The sequence below is a fragment of the Apodemus sylvaticus genome, chromosome 10, assembly GCF_947179515.1.
Source record: "Apodemus sylvaticus chromosome 10, mApoSyl1.1, whole genome shotgun sequence".
In the NCBI taxonomy this organism is placed as follows: domain Eukaryota; kingdom Metazoa; phylum Chordata; class Mammalia; order Rodentia; family Muridae; genus Apodemus; species Apodemus sylvaticus.
Window position 1 is genome coordinate 22,363,635 of NC_067481.1, and position 21,694 is coordinate 22,385,328.

The 21,694-nt window shown below is 44.0% G+C and overlaps 1 protein-coding gene across 1 annotated transcript in view; it reads left to right on the forward strand.

Moving 5' to 3' along the window:
• Dnajc7 (DnaJ heat shock protein family (Hsp40) member C7) overlaps positions 1–21,694 on the forward strand; it is a 36,624-nt gene that overhangs the window by 504 nt on the left and 14,426 nt on the right. The window contains exons 2-4 of the mRNA XM_052197329.1: positions 16,446–16,534; positions 19,227–19,351; positions 19,618–19,731. Coding sequence (XP_052053289.1) covers positions 16,446–16,534; positions 19,227–19,351; positions 19,618–19,731 — 328 coding nt within the window. The remainder of the gene's footprint in view (positions 1–16,445; positions 16,535–19,226; positions 19,352–19,617; positions 19,732–21,694) is intronic.

Here is a 21,694-nt window from a genome sequence, read left to right on the forward strand (position 1 = left end):
ACTGGACGCCTCCAAAGCCAGAGCATTCTCATCCTCACTTCCTTTTCCTCACTGCTTACACTCAGTGGTCTTTAAATGTGAATCTGAGGAGATCAGATGCCTGCTGTATGGACCTGGTCGCCCCCTGATAACCGTAGAAGTTAAAAATGGGTAGACAGAGGGTGAATGAGGAGCTCGTCTCTTGCAGCACGGGTCAGGCGTTTCTTCGCCATTCCTCCCGGTGAGCGTTCTTAAGCTCTAGGACAGCTGTTTAGATGCAGTTGGCACTGCTGGGCAGCTGCAGTAGCCCGAGATTGCCAGTCTGGCCTAGCCTAGGGAGCTGCTGAGTGAGTGGTTTTTCTAGAACACTCGGTGAATTCTGACACCGGCTTAAGAACTGGTTTTTGAAGCAGGCTTGGAACAGCAGGCGGACTTCTTCTGATACCAAAGGTGAACCGATTCCTTTATCAGTTACAGATTAATTTGATCCTTTGTTCAGGGTGAACTACAGTGCCCTTAGGCCCCCTCCCCTGTTGTTTCATGTGTTCATACCAAGCCTGTAGGGTATGTCTTCAGTCTGAATAATTTCTGGTGGCAAACAGAGTCAGGTGAGGAGAACTAGAAATCAAGATTCTGAGGGTTTTACTGTCCAAGTTAGACGTATAAGCGGCTACTCGGAGAGCTACAATGAATATTGTAGTTATCTGGTGTATGGGTAGTACCTGACTTGAAAGCTGAGAGACCAGACAAAATGTAGTTGATTCCTTGAGCTATCAGTTTAGCCTCGTCTCCTCCTCCTATTTGAGTTTCCGCATCATTACAGTGTCTAGAGTTAAGCATCAGTTCCTGCATAGCTTAAAGATTTATTTATTTACTTATTTTATGTATGCGAGTACACTGTAGCTGTACAGATGGTTGTGAGCAATCATGTGGTTGCTGGGAATTTGAATTCAGGTCCTCTGCTCCCTCTGTTTGGCCCCACTCCCTCCAGCTTATTTATTTATTGTTGTATCTAAGTACACTGTAGCTGTCTTCAGATGCACCAGAAGAGGGCGTCAGATCTCATTATGGATGGTTGTGAGCCACCATGTGGTTGCTGGGGTTTGAACTCAGGAATTTTTGGAAAAGCAATCAGTGCTCTTAACAGCTGAGCCATCTCTCCAGCCCCCTCCTACGTAACTTAAGGCATTGCAAAATGAGAGAGAAAGCCTATTGCTAACACAAACAGAGCTTAAATTTATTTTACTTATATTTGGAAAGAATTTAGTGCTTCTTACTGCTATAAATAAATGGTCATATGTCATTTAAGGAATCTATCCTCTTACTGTAACTCTCCTGTAGAGTGTCTCTGATTTGGACTTTAAACAGGTCTTTCTATGTAGACCGACCAGCCTTGAACTCCTGGAGATCCATTCATCTGTCTCTGCCAACCAAGTGCTGGGATTAAAGGTGTACACCACTATGCTTGACTAGACTTGGCTTCTGTGTCCTCTTTCTAAAGCACCTCCTCCTTAAAAAACCAAACAGATTAGCTTTAGAGGGTATTTTGTCATATATGGTGATAAATGATTATGAAGCGATAGATATATTAAGAAACAAAGGCTGGCTATGGTAATGGAAGCACACACCTGTGGTCCCTGCATTGTGGACCCATCAGTCCTTGTTTTACAATGAGAAGCTAGACGAGGGTGCTCACTATAGCCCAGCACCTAGATGGGGGTGCTCACTATAGCCCAGCACCTGGGGGGGGGTGCTCACTATAGCCCAGCACCTGGGGGGGGGTGCTCACTATAGCCCAGCACCTGGGGGGGGTGCTCACTGTAGCCCAGCCCCTAGACGGGGGTGCTTACTATAGCCCAGCACCTGGGGGGGGTGCTCACTGTAGCCCAGCCCCTAGATGGGGGTGCTCACTGTAGCCCAGAACCTGGGAGGCAGAGGCAAGCAGACAAGTTCAAGGGCAGCCAGACCTCCACAGTTTTAGGCTAGCCAGGGCTGTGTGTGTGTGTGTGTGTGTGTGTGTGTGTGTGTGTGTGTGTGTGTGTGAGAGAGAGAGAGAGAGAACATGAAACAGTAAAACAAGTAGTGTTATACTACAACCACATCATGTAAATCATGGTGTTTGGTTAACTGACTTTTTTGTGGAACTGAATATGTTATTGATTACAAAACAGTTATTGACTGGAGAGGTGGCTCAGTGGTTAAGAGCATTGGCAGCTTTTCCAGAGGACCTGGGTTCAATTCCCAGTACCCACATGGCAGCTCACAACTGTTCGTTACTTTAGTTCCAGAGGCTATGTCACCTTCTCATAGACATACATGTGTAAGCAAAGCATCTAGACAAACAAGCAGTTATCTACCACCAAGTCAGTGCAACTGTAAATAAAAGTGAAAAATGCTTTCTTTTTTTCTTTTTTCTTTTTTTCTTTCTTTCTTTTCTTTTCTTTTCTTTTTTTTTTCTTTTTTTTTTTTTTTTTTGAGACAGGGTTTCTCTGTGTAGCCCTAGCTGTCCTGGAACTCACTTTGTAGACCAGGCTGGTCTCAGACTCAGAAATCTGCTTGCCTCTGCCTCCCAAGTGCTGGGATTAAAGGTGTGCGCCACCAACCCCTGGAGAAAAATGCTTTCTTAACAGACGTGTAATATATATTTATAGAGTTCATTTTTTTAGACATACTAAAGCTAATTAGATTTGTATGTTCATTATAGTCCAGTTCTGTATATAAAATAAAAAGAAAATACCTTAAATCACTTTGACCTCTACTGTGTCAGACATCCTTAGAAGGGTGGGCATTAGGATCTATTGGTATGATGGCATCTATTGCTGTAGAGTCTTTCCATTGTTGAAGCTAGAGTAGGGAACTAGCAGGGGATGGGGAGGGGCATGCCCGGAACTTACATCCTTCTACTGTCTCTTAGAATGTCTTAATGAGGCCCAGTAGGAATCCTTCCTTATATCTTGGGATATTATAATGGATCTTGCTGCTGCTAAGTTGTCACAGTCCCACAGAGGGGTAAGATGAGAGGGACATCAAGACATCAGACATCATGGTTGCAACCTTTCCTGTGGCTACATCTTATTTCTTTAGTTTCAGTGTGTCCAAAAAGACCTTCTGTGTTAGTTTGTCACAAGTCCCATAGCAGCTACAAAAGCAGAGTAAAGGATGCATTGAAACAGTGTAGAGCAGTGCAGAAAAGAGAAGCCTCCACCCATGTGCATGCCCATGGACATGCTGCACCCAAGTCCCACTGAGGCTCCCTTTGTACCTTATTTCACTATGTGTTCTCTTTCTTTAGTGTCAAATATGGAAGCCACATCTACTTCCTTTCAGGTAGTCTAAGTTGAGTGTTAGCACACCCCAAAATGGAATTCTGTGTGTGTGTGTCTGTCTGTCTGTCTGTGTCTGTGTGTCTGACAACTTTGGAGGCCAGAGAACAACTTTTGGGAATTGATTTTCTACCATTTGAGTTCCACATTGAACTCAAGTTGTCAGGCTTGGTGGTAACCACCCTAGGCCATTTTACTGCTCTCAAATTGTTTTTCTTTGTCTGCTACTTTGTAGATAAGGGGTTAAGATTCAGACAGTTCAACAGTTGACCTAACTTGATACCTTTGATATTCCTGGGAAGCTGCTGGACAGTTTTTCTAATATACAATGCCTGTCTTGAATTAAAGTTCTCTGGTTATTGGTCTCTGTAGATAGTTTTTATTATGACATATGGGTGGATTTTCAAGCAGGTCACCAAAGAGGAAGTGTGTCTGTCATCATTCTATATCTGGTGTGACTGGACGGAGAAATCCCAAAGAATCGGGAGCCACAGCTGGGGAAATAGCGCATCCTCGCTGGCTTCCCTAAGCTGATATTTCTTTTCTTTAGATTTAATTATTGTATATGTATGGGTTTTTGCCTGCGTGTACATGTGTCCATGGAGGCCAGATGAGGGCATTGGGTCCTTTGGAACTATAGCTACAGGTGGTTGTGATCCACCATGTGGGTGCTAGGAAGTGGACCTAGGTCCTCTGTAATTCAGACCAGCAAGTACTGTGAATCACTGAGCCATCTCTCCAGCCCCAACAATCTGTTCTTTACACATATTTTTATTTTCACTAATGTGTATTTTGCCTGCATATGCGGCTGTGTGCCAGATGTGTGTAGTGCCTGCAGAGGTCAGAAGAGGGCCTTGAATGCCCTGAAACTACAGATAGTTGTGAGCTTTGGGTGTTAGGCATTGAACCTGGGTCTTTCCTTGTAGGAGCCAGTGCTCCTAACCACTGAACCATCTCTCCAGCCCCTGAGATAATGTTTCTATATCAGTTCTAAAGCACACAAGCACCATTATTCTCTTCTTTTTTTACATTCTGTGTGTGTGTGTGTGTGTGTGTGTGTGTGTGTGTGTGTGTGTGTTTGTGTTCAGTTCTCTCCTTCTACCATAGGGGTTCCTAACCTTTTTTAACCAAAGAGTTGGTAGGAATACTCCTCCCCTTCCAACCTGATTAACATTAGGAATTTGTTCACCTCATAGAGTTCTAGGGCAAGCAGCTAGACATTTCATTGTCTGAAAGCTGAATGGGAATTTATCTTTGACTTTGAAATCATATTAATGAGAAAAACTTCAAGTTGATATGCTTTAAGTGTGGCTCAGAGGTAAAGAAAGATGGAAGAAATGAGTTATGTCTAATGAAGGGATAAATTTAGAAATATAGCAAATTATTTTAATCCTGATATTAACATGTAGAATTGTTAAATAGTCATTAGTGGAACAAAGGTAGAATATAGGCGGTCTCTTTTCCTGAATGGAATTTAGATTCATATATTAACCTGTGTTGAATAAACTGAGCAATTTTAGGGAAATATTGGGCCAGGTGAGTGGCAGTTGCTGTAGTGCTTAGTAACTTGCCAACAACAGGAATTCTGATTGGCCTGAAGCCTAGCCTTATTGTACATTCCAGCCAATCAGGGCTTGGCTTAGTCATTGGAGCTAGTTTTTAAATTTTTGAGTACTGGACTCCTGCCTTTACTTTCTTGCTCTAGGACTTTAGAAGACTGGAGAACAATGGTGGGCTGCTGTGTGGGCGCCTTGTCGCCTGTCACAGAGTCCTGCTGAGGATTCACTGTCTCTTCTTACACCAGTGCTTTCTCCTCGTTCTCCAGTGTTGAGTGATGTGGAAGCTCTGTAGGCGGCGGTCCAGGTATCCCTCGAAGCGGAGGCTCATGAGTAGGAACTGGGTGCAGAGAGGCTTTCCGGCCACTGTTTGGATTGGCGCGGCAGTGCTCTCTCTCCCTAGCTGGCCAGAAGCCGTAGTTCTAATTGTACACTGTGATGGGTAAAAGTGTGTGCATAAGCTGAGAGTGTTGCTGTGTAGAGGGTATGACTTTTTTTTAAGTATTTCTTTTTTATGATTTGTTTATTTTTTATTTCATGTGCATTGGTGTTTGCCTGCATGTATATCAGTGTAAGGATAATCAGATCCCTTGGAACTGGAGTTAACAGAAAGACCTTTTCTGTTGGTGTTTGATGTGAGGGGAAGCTTGGTGGTCAAATAAACAGTGTTGGCCATCTCTTCTGCATCTATTGCCTTTTGACAACAGTGTGAGCAGGATGCTGCTGTTTTCTGCCTGAAAGTTCCTGCTTGGGCGGCTTGCTCTGAGAGAGTTGGCACCTATTGAAATGAGGACCCAAGAGAATTCTGTACAAGTGCTACTGGAGAGTCCATACTTCCCGCCCTCTGGTTTCCATGAGTATATTCTGTATCCTCCCAAACATCAGTGCTTGAGTGTGTGTGTGTGTGTGTGTGTGTGTCCAATCCAGGAGACCATGTTTCAACAAATAGTCTGATAGCTGGGGAGTGGGGATCAAGTATCTCTTTAGAAAATGCACATTCCTGTGAAGATGTCATAGAAGAACCAAAAGATGGAAGGTAGGTTCCATATGAACATCAGTCTAAGGCTAACACTGAGAAGTGGGTGCTGTGCTCTCAGAATGGCTTCAGAGAGGCTCAGTACTCTGAAGTTCTCCTTCCCAAGAGTAAGTTAAAGGAGAAGTAGATGCCAGAACCCTGTGGTGCCTGTTGGTTATTGAGGTGGCTGCTTTTGTGACTGTCCTTTTGTCTTTGGTGATGGGATTTCTGTCAAGATTAGGATTGGAGGCGTTGGTGTGCACAACCCTGCTTCCTCTAAGACATAGCCAGCTCCAGCCAGTGCCTGGTGTCTTTCTCTCCTCCAGCAGTAGAGAGTGCTGCTGCCTTGTGTACACTTCACCACAGCTCCCTGTAATGTACTTGGCCCTCTGGTTCTGCCTCTGTTGAGGATTCTCCTTGAATGTCCAGAGTCCATTTTGACTCATCTCTTCAGGAGTTTTCATCTTTGTCTTCCAACGTTCCTCTTTGGGAATAAGATTGTTTTGGGTTTGCTTTTTTTAAATTATTTTTTATTTTATGTATATTGGTGATTTGCCTGCACATGTCTGTGTAAGGGTATCAGATCCCCTGGAACTGGAGTTACAGTTGTGAGCTACCATGTGGTTACTGGGAATTGAATCTGGAGCCTCTGCAAGAACAGCTAGTGCTCTTAACTGCTGAGCCATCAAATTTTTAATTTTTGAGACAGGGCTGTACAGCATAGCCTAGGCTGGCCTAGAACTCGATATATAGTCCAGACTGGCCTTGAACTTGAAGCAGTAGCATACTGTCTGCTTCAGTATCCTAAGTGCTAGATTTTATGGCTATAAGCCACCTTATCTAACTGAACAGTTTTAGTTGTGCTTTAAAGTGAAAATGGCGTTGCTGTTGGATCTATCCCAACTTCCCACACTGCCAGTTGCCTGACGCTCCATCTCAGTGCATCTCTACTGACCCTGAAAAAAAAGTATGACTCTGGAATAAAAAGAAAGCACAATAAAGAATCTTGGGATTTAAAAAAGGGGGTGGTGGTGGAGATAGACAGCTAGTTACTGGGTAAAAGACCCTGGATAACAGGTCGCTTTCTAGTGGCTAGCGCTCACCCTGTCTCTCTGGCTGGTACCTCACAGGCACCCCAGTATTTATAATTTTTTTTATTTGGTTTTTTGTTTTGTTTTGGTTTTTGTTTTGTTTGTTTGTTTGTTTGTTTTGTTTTTTTCTGAGACAGGGTTTCTCTGTGTAGCCCTGGCTGTCCTGGAACTCACTCTGTAGACCAGGCTGGCCTCGAACTCAGAAATCCACCTGCCTCTGCTTCCCAGATAAATTTTTTCACAAGTCATATGACATTCACTTACATATATGAATGTTAAATTGAAATTTTATTTGTAGGTTAGAATTGATTTAATTTTTAAATATTTTTTAGAAAAATAAAGTGTCTTGTTTGTTGTTGGCATGGAGTAAATATGAGGCTATTGGGCTCGTTTACTTTATTTTCATGAAGGTCAGAGGGAGTACAACATGAAATAGCCCTTGTGACATGCCATTGGGGACAAGAGGTCTGGGGAAGGGGGAGGAGGAAAGAATTTCTACTCTGACTGGCCACGATCCCGTAAATTCTGTAGGGTGGGGGATGTTTCTAGATCAACAAACAGCTAGTAAGTTTGATTGACTAAAAGAATGGAGGTGTCACAATTTAGAGCAAGGTAACATTGTAGAGGACAGTGAAGGATTCTTGATTTCTTGGTATGCGCTATTCATTGCAGTCCCAGCAACCACGAGGAGAAGGGAAATAGTCCTCCCCCACTAAGTTTTTATCTGAAATCAGGCTCCTGAACATTTTTTTTACTCTCAGAAAATTAGAACATTTTGTTCTTAGCTGTAATTTTAGCAAAACTAGATGTTTTGCTACGAATGTTACCTGAGAATTGGGGTTCCCTTTTATTGATTTTTAGCTTCATAGATAAAAGATTTAAAAAACAGAGTAGAAGGACTGGTGAGGTGGCTCAGCGGTTAAGCACTGACTGCTCTTCCATAGGTCATGAGTTCAATTCCCAGCAACCACATAGTGGCTCACAACCATCTATAATTAGAAACAAACAAACAAAAAACTCTATAGCCCGAAGCAAGAGGGAGAAGGGAAGGGGGAAAAACATTTAAAAAAGAAACCAGAGTAGAGTTAGAAGCTTTAAATTTGAGAGAGAAATCATAGGTTAGGCAGAAAACACAAGCTTAGCAGGATCAGAAATCTAAATCTCTGAAGCAGTGTGGGTGTGGAGTGCACACGTTTAGTCCCAGGTCTCTGGAGGCGGAGTCAGCCTGCTGTATGTTGTTCAGTGTGGCCAGGGCTGTGTTAGAGACCCCATCTCAAAAAGGCCAAAGCAACAACGAGAGATCTCTGGAGCTGCCAGAAAAGAGGGGTGCAGAAGAGCAAGATAGAAAGCCTTGCCTTCTGAGCTAGGGTCCAAAGCAAGCCAGCGTGTGAGTGGCTGGCGGCAAGCCGTCACATGGCATTTTGTGGGAGGGTCTTCGTAAATGAGTGACCATGTCCAGAGTGACAGGGCCAGCATACTCAACCAGTATCCAAAAGAAGAGATAAAAGAAGAAGAAAAGGAAAAGTTACACCTTTAAAGTTAGAACTCAGAAAACCAGACAGACTTAGCAGTAAAGACCCACAGGTGCACCGGACAAGGGGCCTCTGTGGGTATAAATATACTATTTAAAAGGCAATTATTCAACCTCCTTTATCCTGTCAGGTGAGTCAGCTTTTTTGAGGTGTGGTCTCTTGGCAGTCCCCGTTGGATTGACTCCTAAGAGAAGGTACAGCAGTGTCATGTCCTGAGATAGAACTCAAATTCTGTTTTGACCTGTGGGAAGTAGTTTTCCTGAGTGGGTCTCATCTGAGCCCTGACACCTTCACCTTCCGTATGGTATTTAAATTTAAGAGGAGGCAGAGCTGATCCTGAGGGAGGGTCCATCTTCAGTGACCTCTCACTTGCTAACATCTGTCTAGTACTTAACAAGAATAAAAAGGATACCGAGCAGTGCAAAAGCCCAGCAGGTCAGAAAACTCTGGAGTGTGCCTATTTAAAGAGAGTGTATCTCTCTTGATCTGAATCATTATTAATGTGATTGGAGAAGCTCAACTTGATTAAAAAATGTTTATCCCAGTTTATTTCCTGTTGATGTCATAAGTGCCTGGCCAAAAGCAACTTGGGAAGGAAAGAGGCCATACTCCCAGGTCACAGTCTGTCACTGAGGGAAGTAAAGACAGAAACTTGAACAGAGCCGTGGGGTGCTGCTTCCTGCCTTGCTCAGCCTGCTTTTTATACAACCCAAGACCACCAGCCACAGTACCATTCAGAACCTTGCCTTGTCACAGCACTGTCCTATGAAGGCATTTTCTCAGTTCAGGCTCCCTCTTCCCAGATGACACTAGCTTGTATCAAGTTGGCAAAAACAGAAAGAGCCCAACCCATCCAGTATTCTAGCAAACACTTGAAGTAAGAGTGAAGCTGCAGTGCTTGCCATGTAAAAATCTAATCAGTGTTTGCTGGGTCGCAGATGTTACGCAGTAGTTTCCAAGCAGTGGCTGAAGGAATTTTTCCCTTCCTTCCTCCATATGATACAGCTGATGAAGAGTCTTACCCCTAGAGGCCGGACAGATGGTTCACTGGTTAAAAGCACTGGCTGCTTTTCCTGAGGACACAAGTTCTGTTGCCAGCATTCAGATGGCAGCTGACAACTGCCCATAACTCCAGTTACAAGGGGTCAGAACTCTCCTCAGGCCTCAGAGCACTAGGCACACAAGTGTTGCACAGGTGTTTGCAGATAAAAACACCTTTACACATTAAAAGATGAATTTTAAAAAGATTTTTACCTGCAGGGTAGATGTGACTATGTGTAAACACTTTGGTGTATGTACACAGTCTGTGGCACACATGTGGAATTCACAGGACAACTTTGGGGAGTCAGTTGTTTCTTTCCACTGTGTGGGTCCCAGGGACCAAAATCAGGCTTAGTGGTGTTTACCCCAAACCACCCTGCCAGCCAAAGGAGCTTTTAAAAACTGCCACCCAGTGAGTCTAGGATCTGACGGAGGCTGACTGAACGTTTTGAATGTCTTTGTAATTGCTAAAAGTTAAGTTGACCTAAGGCAGAATTGCTTAAGTGTTTATCTTGGAGGTGTTTAGAGAGAAAACGGACATTTTTATAGGGCATCTCTGTTAGGATACGTTGCAGTGTCAACCATGTATTTTTTTTAAACTTTTTTTTTTTTTGGATTTGGTTTTTTCCGAGACAGGGTTTCTCTGTATAGTCCTGGAGCTCACTCTGTAGACCAGGCTGGCCTCAAACTCAGAAATCTGCCTGCCTCTGCCTCCCAGAGTGCTGGGATTACAGGCATGCGCCACCACTGCCGGGCCCAGCCATGTATTTTTAATTAATGTATTTTTAATTCATCGATCTGTAAATGTGCAAAGTTGGATGGGGTCATAAGCCTACGTTGTCTGATTTAATCACATGATCCTGCTAAGAACTTTGTAATGTCAAATGATTCTTTGGCAGTACTTGTGAGTTATTAGCAGCAGTGAATGAACAGCAGATTCAGAGTATACCTACAAACTCAGGCACTCAGATTGTAACAGATGCAGTGTGGATGCCATGGGTTTTCAACTGCATCTGACTGGTGAAAAAATACATTTTAAAACAGCAATGCGGCTGGGTGGTGGTGGCGCACACCTTTAATCCCAGCCCTTGGGAGGCAGAGGCAGGCGGATTTCTTAGTTCAAGGCCAGCCTGGTCTACAGAGTGAGTTCCAGAACAGCCGGAGCTACACAGAGAAACCATGTCTTGAAAAACCAAACCAAACCAAAACAATGTATACGAAGAGAAAACTATTGAGTTTGCCCACCTTTGTGAAGAAGGGTGCTGATCTGGGGGTGACCATTTGATTGCATGCCAAGAGAATCTGTTTGCAGCCAGGCATTGTGGCCCACACCTATAATCCCAGCACTAGGGAAGCACAGTCAGATGAATCTCTGAGTTTAAGGTTAGCCCAGTCTACATATTGAGTTCCAGGCCAGCCAAGGCTACATAATGAGGCCATATCTCAAAAAAAAAGTCTGCTCAAGTGTGTGTGTGTGTGTGTGTGTGTGTGTGTGTGTGTGTGTGGTGTGACGGATGCCATACATCAGTATAGATGTCACAGGACAACTTTTAGGAATCTCTTCTCTGCTTCCATGTATTGAACTTGGTGGTCAAGCTTTCAAGCTCGGTGGTAAGCAGCGTACCAGATAAGCCGTCCCACTGGCCCCATGTTCTGGTTCTGTAGCTATTTTCAACAGAAGTGGTTGTTAGTGATTCACATCAGAATCATTTCTAGCATTCTTAAATCAGCTGTTGTGCTTATAATGTTTGGAATTGACCCAAGGATTGGATTGGAAATTGGATAAGCTAATTTTATGAAGCCAGGCCTGGTGTTGAAGGCCTATAACCTCAAGCTATTTAAGTGGCTGAGTTGGGGGTTCAAGGTCAACCTGGGCAATTAGTGAGATCCTGACTCTGACAAGTATAAAGAAAAGTGTGACATAGCTCAGTGGTACTTTTGGTTTTTTGGAGACAGGGTTTCTCTGTGTAGCCCTGGCTGTCCTGGAACTCAGTCTGTAGACCAGGCTGGCCTTGAATTCAGAAATCTGCCTGCCTCTGCCTCCCAGAGTGCTGGGATTACAGGCGTGCCCCACCACCGCCCGGCTAGTGGTACAATATTTTGTTCCCAGTTTTAAAAATATAACCTATGGTCATTGCAATGGTATGTACATACTAGTATAGACCCTAAAATATTAAAGCCAAAGATCCACATCCAGAACTGGCCTGCTAGCACATCTCTTGTGCTTTTAATACTTTCAATCTAGATGTGCATGGGCCTTCTGAAGCAATGCTGTGGCAAGCCTTCCTCTTGTCTTCCAACAAAGAAAGCAGCAGTCATGCACCACATGGAATAAAACATATACAATGTTTTACCTAATACGTAGTTATCTTGGGAAAAAAGTAAAATGTTTAAAAAGTAAAAGTTAAAAAGACAGACCAAACGAAACAAGGGAACCAAGAACAGAGACTGGGCTCTGCATGCATACGAGGCTCTGAGTTCCATCCAGCACAGATTCAGATGGGTACAGTGGCACAACTTAGGAGGTTGAGTTAGAAGGACCAAAAATTCAGGGTCATTCTTGGCTTTGCAGTGAATTTGAGGTCAGCCTGGGCAAAGCAGATAAAGTAATGAACAAGGAACCTGCAAAGGCTTCTAGAAGTTATGAGAGCTATGGAGTTACTGAGGTACCTCCTGTATCACTGCGGTGCATGACTGCTGCTTTCTTTGTTGGAAGACAAGAGGAAGGCTTGCCACACATTGCTTCAGAAGGCCCATGCACATCTAGATTGAAAGTATTAAAAGCACAAGAGATGTGGTAGCAGTTGCTAACACCATCAGGCCAGTTCTGGGTGTGGATCTTTTGCTTTAATATTTTAGGGTCTAATTCTGAACTTAATTTTGGGTTTTTGTTGGTTTTTTTGTTGTTTGCTTTATTTGGTCTTTGTCCCCCAAGATTTTACTAGCTATCCCTGACTGGTCTGAAACTCTATGTGTAGATCAGGCTACTCTCAAATTCACAGAGATCCACGTACTTTTTCCTGCTGAGCACTGCAAATTTAATATCATGCCCATAGAAAACAATCTCAAGTCTTCCTCTCTCAGTACTGGTGTGTTTTAGCAGGTTCATATTGAAACCTCATTTAGTTATCAACGAATTAATAGCTCTGGCAGCAGTGACGGATGCCACCTCCAGGTTGTCCTTAGTCCCAGGGTTAACTAGCTCTTCTTTGCCAGACCTCCGTTGGCCCCACCCCCCTTCAGCCGCTTTGCTGTTAGGGCGGTGTGAACAGCTTCATCCTTTCTCAGGACTTGAACTGTTTAGCTCTGGAATTGTTCCTGATGTCCCAAAGACCCCCTTTTCCTCCTGGTCTCAAAGGGTCAGGCCCATTGGTCTTGTGTGCTTGGGGAGGTCCAAAATGAAGATGCACTTCTCTCTAGACATAGGACCTAGATACAAAAAATAAGCATTTGGCCTAAAGTACCAAGTGTCCAAGCCTGTTGTGTAGGCAGCTGCTAATCAGCCACGTTTCTATGAAAATAAGTCCTTTTCATGAAACTGTGGGAATAGCTAATTCTGGCCCAATGCGCAATGTGAGGTTAAAAACATGGCAACTTGTCACAACACAATTCTTGTTCTTTTGGCTGTGGGCTGACTCTACATTACTTGCTTTGTTTGCTCTAGAATGGAATCTACTCACCATTTACTAAAATGAAATGCGTTTTTTGGGGGAGGCAAAGTCCATCCATGGGTCTCGCATCTTAAAGAGAAAGGCGCCCCATTCCTCAGTGGCTGATTGCTGTGGACCTCATTGTGCTTGAGTAGATCCAGATTTCAACCCTAGGACAGATTTTTCACACCAGAGCTGTTTTGTGTCTTAGTTTAAAGAATGTTTTTTATTGTCTTTGCCTCACTTCCAGTAGTACAGATCAGTCTCTCAATATCACAGAAGTGAGCATTAGAAAGCTTAGATATTATATGACTTTGGATTCTTACAAACATGGTCACTCCCTCACCTTGGGCAAGTTATTTAAACTCAAGACTAACTCTAGGGAGGTGGAGCACCTGACAGTGAAACTTTTTTTTTTTAAGATTTTATTTTATTTATATGAGTACACTGTAGCTGTCTTCAGACACACTAGAAGAGGGCATCATCAGATCTCATTACAAATGGTTGTGAGCCACCATTTGGTTGCTAGAATTTGAACTCGGGACCTCTGGAAGAGCAGTCGGTGCTCTTAACCGCTGAGCCATCATCTCTCTAGCCCACAGTGAAACTTACTAACTTGGCTGGTTGTCCATGAAAACGCTCGCATGCCTGCTCGTGACTTGCACTGGAATCATTCCACTTACATTAGAGGCCAGCAGTGCTCCAGGCACCATGGGAGCAGCGCTGAGGAAGGACCACTAACCAGTAGCTCTGGGTCTGCTTCCTGTTAGTACTAAGCTTTGTGCTGCTGGCACAGTGGCTGGGCGCTGTGGGTTTCCTCAAGGATCTGGCTGTTCTTAGTCACTGTTGACTGAAGAAGCAGCTGGATTTTAGTTGGGTTAACCCATAGATGGGTTAGTATCTATGCCAGAGTTTACTACATTTCTTACACATTTCAGCTTCTAGAATCCAGTGTAGAGGAAGCCCATGGAATCGCTTGGCATGTCTGCTCTTAAAACATAAACTTTTCCTAGAGTTTTTATAACACTTTGCTTAATTTATGTTTAGAAGAGTTTTGTACATTGCATTGAAAGATTGAGACTCTTTAAGTCTTGCAGGTGAGGGAGGCTGTTCCTGGGTTTTTTTTTAGTAGCAGATGGCCTTTTTATAGCATTGTGACAGTTAGTCTAATGAGATTTTTTAGCCCGATTTCTACCCAGCAGAGTTTAAATCTGTCAACATTAGTAGGTCACCCCATTTTCCTCCTCCTTTCTTCCAGCAGTCTTTTCATGTCAGTGGGGCTTACTAGAACAGCGTTGGGAAAGGATGAAAATGGAGGGAGCTTTGCCAGGTTAAAATATATAAGAAACGACCCACAGGGGTTGGGGATTTAGCTCAGTGGTAGAGCGCTTGCCCACTGAGTGGTAGAGGCCCTGGGTTCGGTCCTCAGCTCTGTTTAAAAAAAAAAAAAAGAAAAGAAAAAGAAACGACCCACAGAGCTCTCCTCTGCTGTGTCATAGGATCTAGCTGCAATCTCCTGGATCATTGCCAGTGAGCTGTTGCTGCTGGGGATGGAGTCAGGGACGCAGTGCTGTCCTGGCAGGTTCAGATCCCCAGGTTTGAGCCCCAGTACTAGAGTGGGACACCAAACACCTGTGTTTCTCCTTTAGGCAGCCCTGGCCCGACTTTCCTTTTGCATATGGCTATGGCAAGCAGGAAAGGAAACAAAAATCTGTAAAAGAAACATGCTTAAATACTTAGTTTGGTTGCAGTAAAGAACCCGTCTACCATTCAGTTTGGGAAATAAGATGCTTTGAGCACTTCTTGTTTTCCCCTCTGAGTACTGTCTGGTCTGGAGCATACTGTGTGCTATATAGACCAGGCTGGCCTCAAGGTCACAGAGATCCACCTGCCTCTGCCTCCACACCCAGCTGCTTTGGGTTTTCTAGTTTGCTCTTTTCAGATGCTGTTTGTCATGTCCTGGCTTGAGCTGGTGGGTGGATGGTGAAAAGGTCCACAAGCACCACACGGACACGGTGAGGGAAGAGGGAGGGCGGGAGAGACTCCCTGTTGTCAGCTTCGTTCTGTTTTCCATCTTACACAGTACAGTGTCACTTCTTGGTTACACACTTCCAACTGTTCTTCCAGTGACAAATGGGGAAATCACTTTCAGGAAATTAAATTATTAAGCGGCTTTTTGTTTTGTTTTTGTTTTTTGAGACAGGGTTTCTCTGTGTAGCCCTGACTGTCCTGGAACTCACTCTGTAGACCAGGCTGGCCTTGAACTCAGAGATTCACCTGCCTCTGCCCCCCAAGTGCTGGGATTAAAGGCGTGTGCCTCCACTGCCTGGCAATTAAGATTCTTAAGGCTGTGTCCTGTTTCATACAGAGAAGTCAGTTGTCCCCAGTGGAAATTACCTATAAAGGTTTTTCCTACAAGTTTGCAAATATTGAAGTATCACAAGTTTATAATCCTAGCACTTGGTAAACTACAGCAGAATTGCCACAAATTCAAGGCCAGCCTGGTCTACATGTTAGGACACTGTCTCGAACCTAGCCCTTAAAAAAAAAAAAACAAAAAAAAGGCGGTAGTTGTGTCATACTGGAAAATTAGGTGCTGTCTTTCAGTGGCTCACTTACTAAACATATGTGTTTGTTTGTTTGTGAAAGATTTATTATTTATATGAGTACAAGGTTGCTGTCTTTAGACACACCAGAAGAGGGCATCAGATCCCATTATAGGTGGTTGCGAGCCACCATGTGGGTGCTTGGAACGGAACCTAGATTCTCTACGAGAGGACCATCTCTCCAGCCCCTGGTTTTGTTTTTTGAGACTAGTTCTCAGGTAATGCAGATGTCTTCATACTTGATGTGTAACCAGGGCTGGCTTTGAAATCCTGATCTTCTGACTCTACATCCTAAGTGCTAGGATTGTAGGCATTTGATACCATACCTGGTGGGGTTTGTTTTGTCATAATTGTGTTGTTTTTTAACACAGTCTTGCTCTGTAGCACAGGCTGGCCCCAAAAATCACAGCAGTTTTTTGTCTCGGCCTCTCCAAACTAAGGGATTTCAGGTGTGAACTACCATGCCCAGCTGAAAGTAGTTTTTCTGATTTTGTTTGAATGTCTCTGAATAGATTGTGAATGGATTGAATTATTTCGTTGGCCTTTTGGGTCTTTTGGCCTGTTGGACAGTATTACAGTAACTAACGTGAAACTAGGCTCTCTGAGCCTCATCCCTGAGGTATAGTGATGTGACTCTCCTTTTCCTTTTCAGGGAAGCAGAATCCTTCAAGGAACAAGGGAATGCATACTATGCTAAGAAGGACTACAACGAAGCTTATAACTATTACACAAAAGCCATAGGTAAGAAGGATTACAGCAGGTGAACTTGCCAGGCGTTGTACTGGTTCCTGCCTAAGAAGCCGCTCTTAGCTCTAAGTGCGAGATCCCCTCATTCCCAGCAGCAGGGTTTCTGGCTATGATGCCCAACGTGCATCTGGTGATTGGCACTTCCTTCTCCATTTTAGTAAATAGAAATGAGTCTTATCTCCATGTTCTTAACATGCCAGCATATTTTATTTTCCTTTAAGACAGTTTCATGTAGACCAGCATTGAATTTGCTTATAGTTGAAGATGGCCGTGAACATAGACAGCATTGAGCTCATCACGTACATGTCACAAACACGCCATAGTTCACTAAACACATTGGCCCTCTCTACCCCCAAAAAGCCAGTTCAAAGTCATAACTTTTCTCTTGTATTGTGTTGTGGTGCTGGGGATGAAATCAGACCTTTCTGAATGCCATGTAAAAGGACTCTACCTTTGTACTACAGGCCAGCCCCTAAAGCTGCAATTAAAAAAAGGCATTATCCTTGCTCGGCTAGTTTGCCTGCGGGTGACCTTTAAAGAGAGGGTCAGAATCGGAGGGCGTTTGTGCAGTGCTGGGCTGCACTTGTTCTGGACTCCCTGTTCACCCTTCAACCCTTTATCATTTTGTGTGCCTGAGTGAGTGAGTGTGTGTATGAACATAATACGTGCTGGCAATGGCGTGGTTATGGAACTCAGGATGACTTGCTGCAGCTGGTTTTTTCTTTAGCCATGAGGACCATATGAAATCTCAGGTCATAAGGCTTGATGACAAGTGCCTGTACCTGCTGAGGCTGGCCCTGTTTTTTAAAATTAACTTTTTTTTTTTAAACAAAAACCAAAAAACCTTGGAAGTAAAAAACATAACATGCTGAAATTAATGAGACCCTATAGTTACTATAGGCATTCTGAAGCTGCAGAGCTTCACATTAGAGTTTTACACTTTTGCTGTCAAGTACATTTTTAATAAACTTACCCACTACCAAAACCAAATAATTCTGTGATACAATTAGAACTAAAAAAAAGTGAAGCTCTTTTATAGCTCGTGCCAGTACCTATATTTGGTTTCTACTTGGGCCAGAGAGTCAGTTACCCTTTCTTGTTCTCTTTCTGCATGTTACACTGTACCTACGTGCACATTTGTTTGTGTGTGTATATAAGTTATAGATTAGGATCTGCATGTGAGGGAGCCCATAGTTTTTTTCTTTCTGAGACTGACAGAGTATTAAACATTTTGAGATTTTCCATTTTTGTGACTGCATTTTTCTTAAGAGTAGAACAGGGTCCTAATTCATTCATTCTTTCTTTCTTTCTTTCTTTTTTAAATATATTTTTAAAGTTTATTTATTTATTTTGTTTTTTTGGATTTGGTTTTTTCAAGACAGGGTTTCTCTGTGTAGCCCTGGCTGTCCTGGAACTCACTCTATAGACCAGGCTAGCCTCGAACTCAGAAATCCGCCTGCCCCTGCCTCCCAAGTGCTGGGATTATAGGCATCCCCCACCACGCCCGGCTCTTTTTTTGAGACAGAATTTCTCTGCATAATATCCCTGACTGTCCTGGAACTCTCAGAGATTTTCCTGCCTCTGCCTCTGCCTCTGCCTCTGAGTGCTGGGATTAAAGGTCTGCTCCTGGCTCTGATATTTCATTTGAGACAGGCTAGCCTTGAACTAGCAGAAATCCTGCTTTAGGGTCCTATGCCCTGTTCCCTTCAACATGTTTATGTTTATTTGTTTTTTGACATAATTTTCTTATTCTCTCCCCCCCCCCCCTTTTTTGGTTTGGTTTGTGTGTGAACATGTGGAGGCCCAAAGTTGATGTTGGGGATCATCCTTGATTGCTTTTCTGTGTATTCATGGAGGCAATGAGTGTCTCAGTAGAGTCTGGAGCTAATTACTAAGGTTAGTCTTGATAACTAGTTTGTTTGGAGGTCCCTTTTCTCCCTTCAAGGCTGGAGTTCCAGGCGGGTCCCCATGCTTACCCAGGATTTATTTGGCTTCTGGAGCCCTAGACATAGATACTCGCACTATATGACAAGTTTAGCTACTGAAACATCTCTCTAGGCCTCCCTTAAAATGGTCCCTTGAGAGGTAGCCTGTACTTATTATGATCAGTAGTAGCCTATGCTGAACTTTGTTTTGTCTCACTATGTAGCCTTGGCTGCCTAGGAACTGGCTTTGTGGACCAGGCTGGTCTAAAGTGTGAACCACTATATCCACATGAACTTTCTTTTTACAAATTTTATGTTTTTGATTTTGTTATGTGTTTTGCATGTATGTTTGTGCACCTTGTGCGTGTTTGGTACCAATTAAAATCAAGAGGGCCCGGCGTTGGTGGTGCACGCCTTTAATCCCAGCACTTGGGAGGCAGAGGCAGGTGGATTTCTGAGTTTGAGGCTGGTCTGGTCTACAGAGTGAGTTCCAGGATAGCCAGAGCTACACAGAGAAACCCTGTCTCGAAACAAAACAAAACAAAACAAAACAAAAACAAAAAACAAAAAACAAAAAAAAAAGAAAATCAAGAGTATATTGTATTTCATAGAACTGGCATTATAGATGCTTGTGAGCTGCCATGCAGGTCCCAGGAATCAGACCCAAAATCTCTATAAGAACAACAAGTGCTCTTAACTGCTGAGCCATCATCTCTCCAGCCTCTGTGCTAAACTGTTTCTGTCCTACGTCTGTCCTGTAGATACGTGTCCTAACAATGCCAGCTATTACGGTAATCGAGCGGCCACACTGATGATGCTTGGGCGGTTCCGGGAAGCCCTTGGAGATGCGCAGCAGTCAGTGAGGTTGGATGACAGTTTCGTCCGGGTATGTAATGGAGCTCTGCTGAGGAGTGTGGTATATAGTACCTCTGCCTTACAACTGCTAACCACCAGGGGCATTCCTCTTCTCACTGTGACAGCCACAACCATCTCCTGATTGTGTCGATGTCCCCTGGAAATCGAGTGCTCCCTCTGAGAACCTCTGCCCTGCCTTTTCACTGCGTGTTGGTGTCTAGACTGTGTGCTGTTGTGTTGACTTCTTCCTGCCTGTGCAGTCATGTTCCTTTTCTTCCTCTACGCTCTTTTTTCTAGGGACACCTCCGAGAAGGCAAGTGCCACCTCTCTCTTGGGAATGCAATGGCAGCCTGCCGTAGTTTCCAGAGAGCCCTAGAACTGGATCATAAAAATACGCAGGCACAGCAGGAGGTAGGTCTGCTCTGTTCCTATGAGAGGCAGGGGTGGGAGGTGGGCAGTGGGTCCTGGGAAGAACAGTGACCCATAAGGCAGGCCTGACAGTCCCACTCACCAGAGCCACACCTAGCCGACTCTAGACGAACCTCATAATCCCTGGGGCTCTGTTTCCTTAACTGTTGAGTTCTCAGTCTAAAGGAGAAAGCTTTGGAGATGACTGGGCAAATAGACATTATGCTTCAAGGGACCAAGACACGTAAAACGTAAAGCATTTGAATCAAGTCAAGGCTGGAATAGCTCAGGTACAGAACACTCTAGCATGTTCTGAGTCTGGCTTTCAGACCTTGGTTTTGTCAGAAAGAACTTGAGCTAGTAGCTCACGTCTTTCAGTTCTACCTTCATAGTAGGTGCCTGGCTGCATTTGAGTGAGCATCGCAGACTGCCCAACCTCTGGCTTACGTTGTCCATACTTTATGTAACTAGTTCTCTGTCTCCTATCTTCCTGATGGGAAGTCCACGTCAAACAAAAAATTTGGGTCTTGCCCTTTTCTGTTTTCTTTTGAAAGCTAGGGTCTCAGGGCTGGAAGTATGCCTCACTGGACAGCGTGCTCCCGAGGGGTCGCTACAAGAATATCAGACCTTCTGGAGCTGGAGTTACAGTCATAATTCCCTGTGCTGGGAATTGAATCCAGATCTTCTGGAAGAGCAGCCAGTGCTCTTAACTGCTGAGCCATCTCCAGCCCCTGTCACCAGCTTTTTAAAGAAATGTTTCTTATTTTCTTTGGAGTTGGGGTTTGGTTTTTTGAAGCAGGGTTTCTCAGTATATCCCTGGCTGTTCTGGAATTTGTACTGTACACCTGTACACCAGGCTAGCCTCGAATTCACAAAGATCTGCCTGCCTCTGCCACCCGACTGCTGGGATTTAAGGGCTGCACCACAACTGCAGCTCCTTTTTTAAAGTTTATGTGTATATGTGTTCTGTGCTCTTATGTGTGTGAGGGCAAGCTTGTCCTGGCTGTGGCAGTCATGTTGGAGGTCAGGGTTATTGCCTAAAAGGTCATTTCTCATGTTCTACCTTGAAACAGTATCTCTAGTTTTTTTGTCTTGAGACAAGAGTCTCACTATGTGTCTATGAATGACCTGGTGCTGGATGTATAGACCAGGCTGCCCTTTGCCTCTCAAGGCTTGGGATTAAAGTGAACACTACAGTGACCAGCAAGATAGGGTCTCTTGCTTGCTTGCTCCATACTCCCTCTCAGCTAACTGACACTACAGCGGCTGGAGATTCTGTTAGTCCCAGCCCATCTTGCCTTAGCAGCACTGGGTGTATATATACACACTGCTATGTCTTGTTTAACATGGGTTATGGGATTTGATCTCTTGTATGGCAAGTGTGTACACACTGAGTTATCTCCCTAACCTTTATTTTGTTTATAGTTGTATATATGCATGCATGCCACCTGTGTACCTGTGTCCACAGAAGCCAGAAAAGGCTATCAAATCCCCCTGGGGCTAGAGTTACAAGTTACAAGCTGTCCAGCTTGGATGCTGGGACTAAACTCAGTACTGTGGAAGAGCAGCAAGAGGCCTTAAACACTGAGCTATCTCCTGTGTCCTGCCCATGCTCCCAGTGCCCCCCACTCACACATTCCCTTTACTGGGTTTTTAGACCAGGTCTCTCTGTATCTGTATCTGTGATTCACTGTATAATCCAGGTTAACCTCGAACTTGCTATTCCCCTAATGCTGGCATTACAGACATGTAGCACCATGCCTGGCTCTTTGATTAAATTCTTTTTTTCCTTCTTTCCTTTTTCAGGATAGGGTTTCATTATGTAGCTGTGTGTCTATGGCTGGCCCTAACGCACAGAAATGTACCTGTGTCTGTCTTTCAAGTGTTAGGATTGAAGATGCTTGCCACCATGCCCAGCTTCTGTGGTTTTAAAAAGTTGCGTTGTTGAGACATTCTTATATATAGC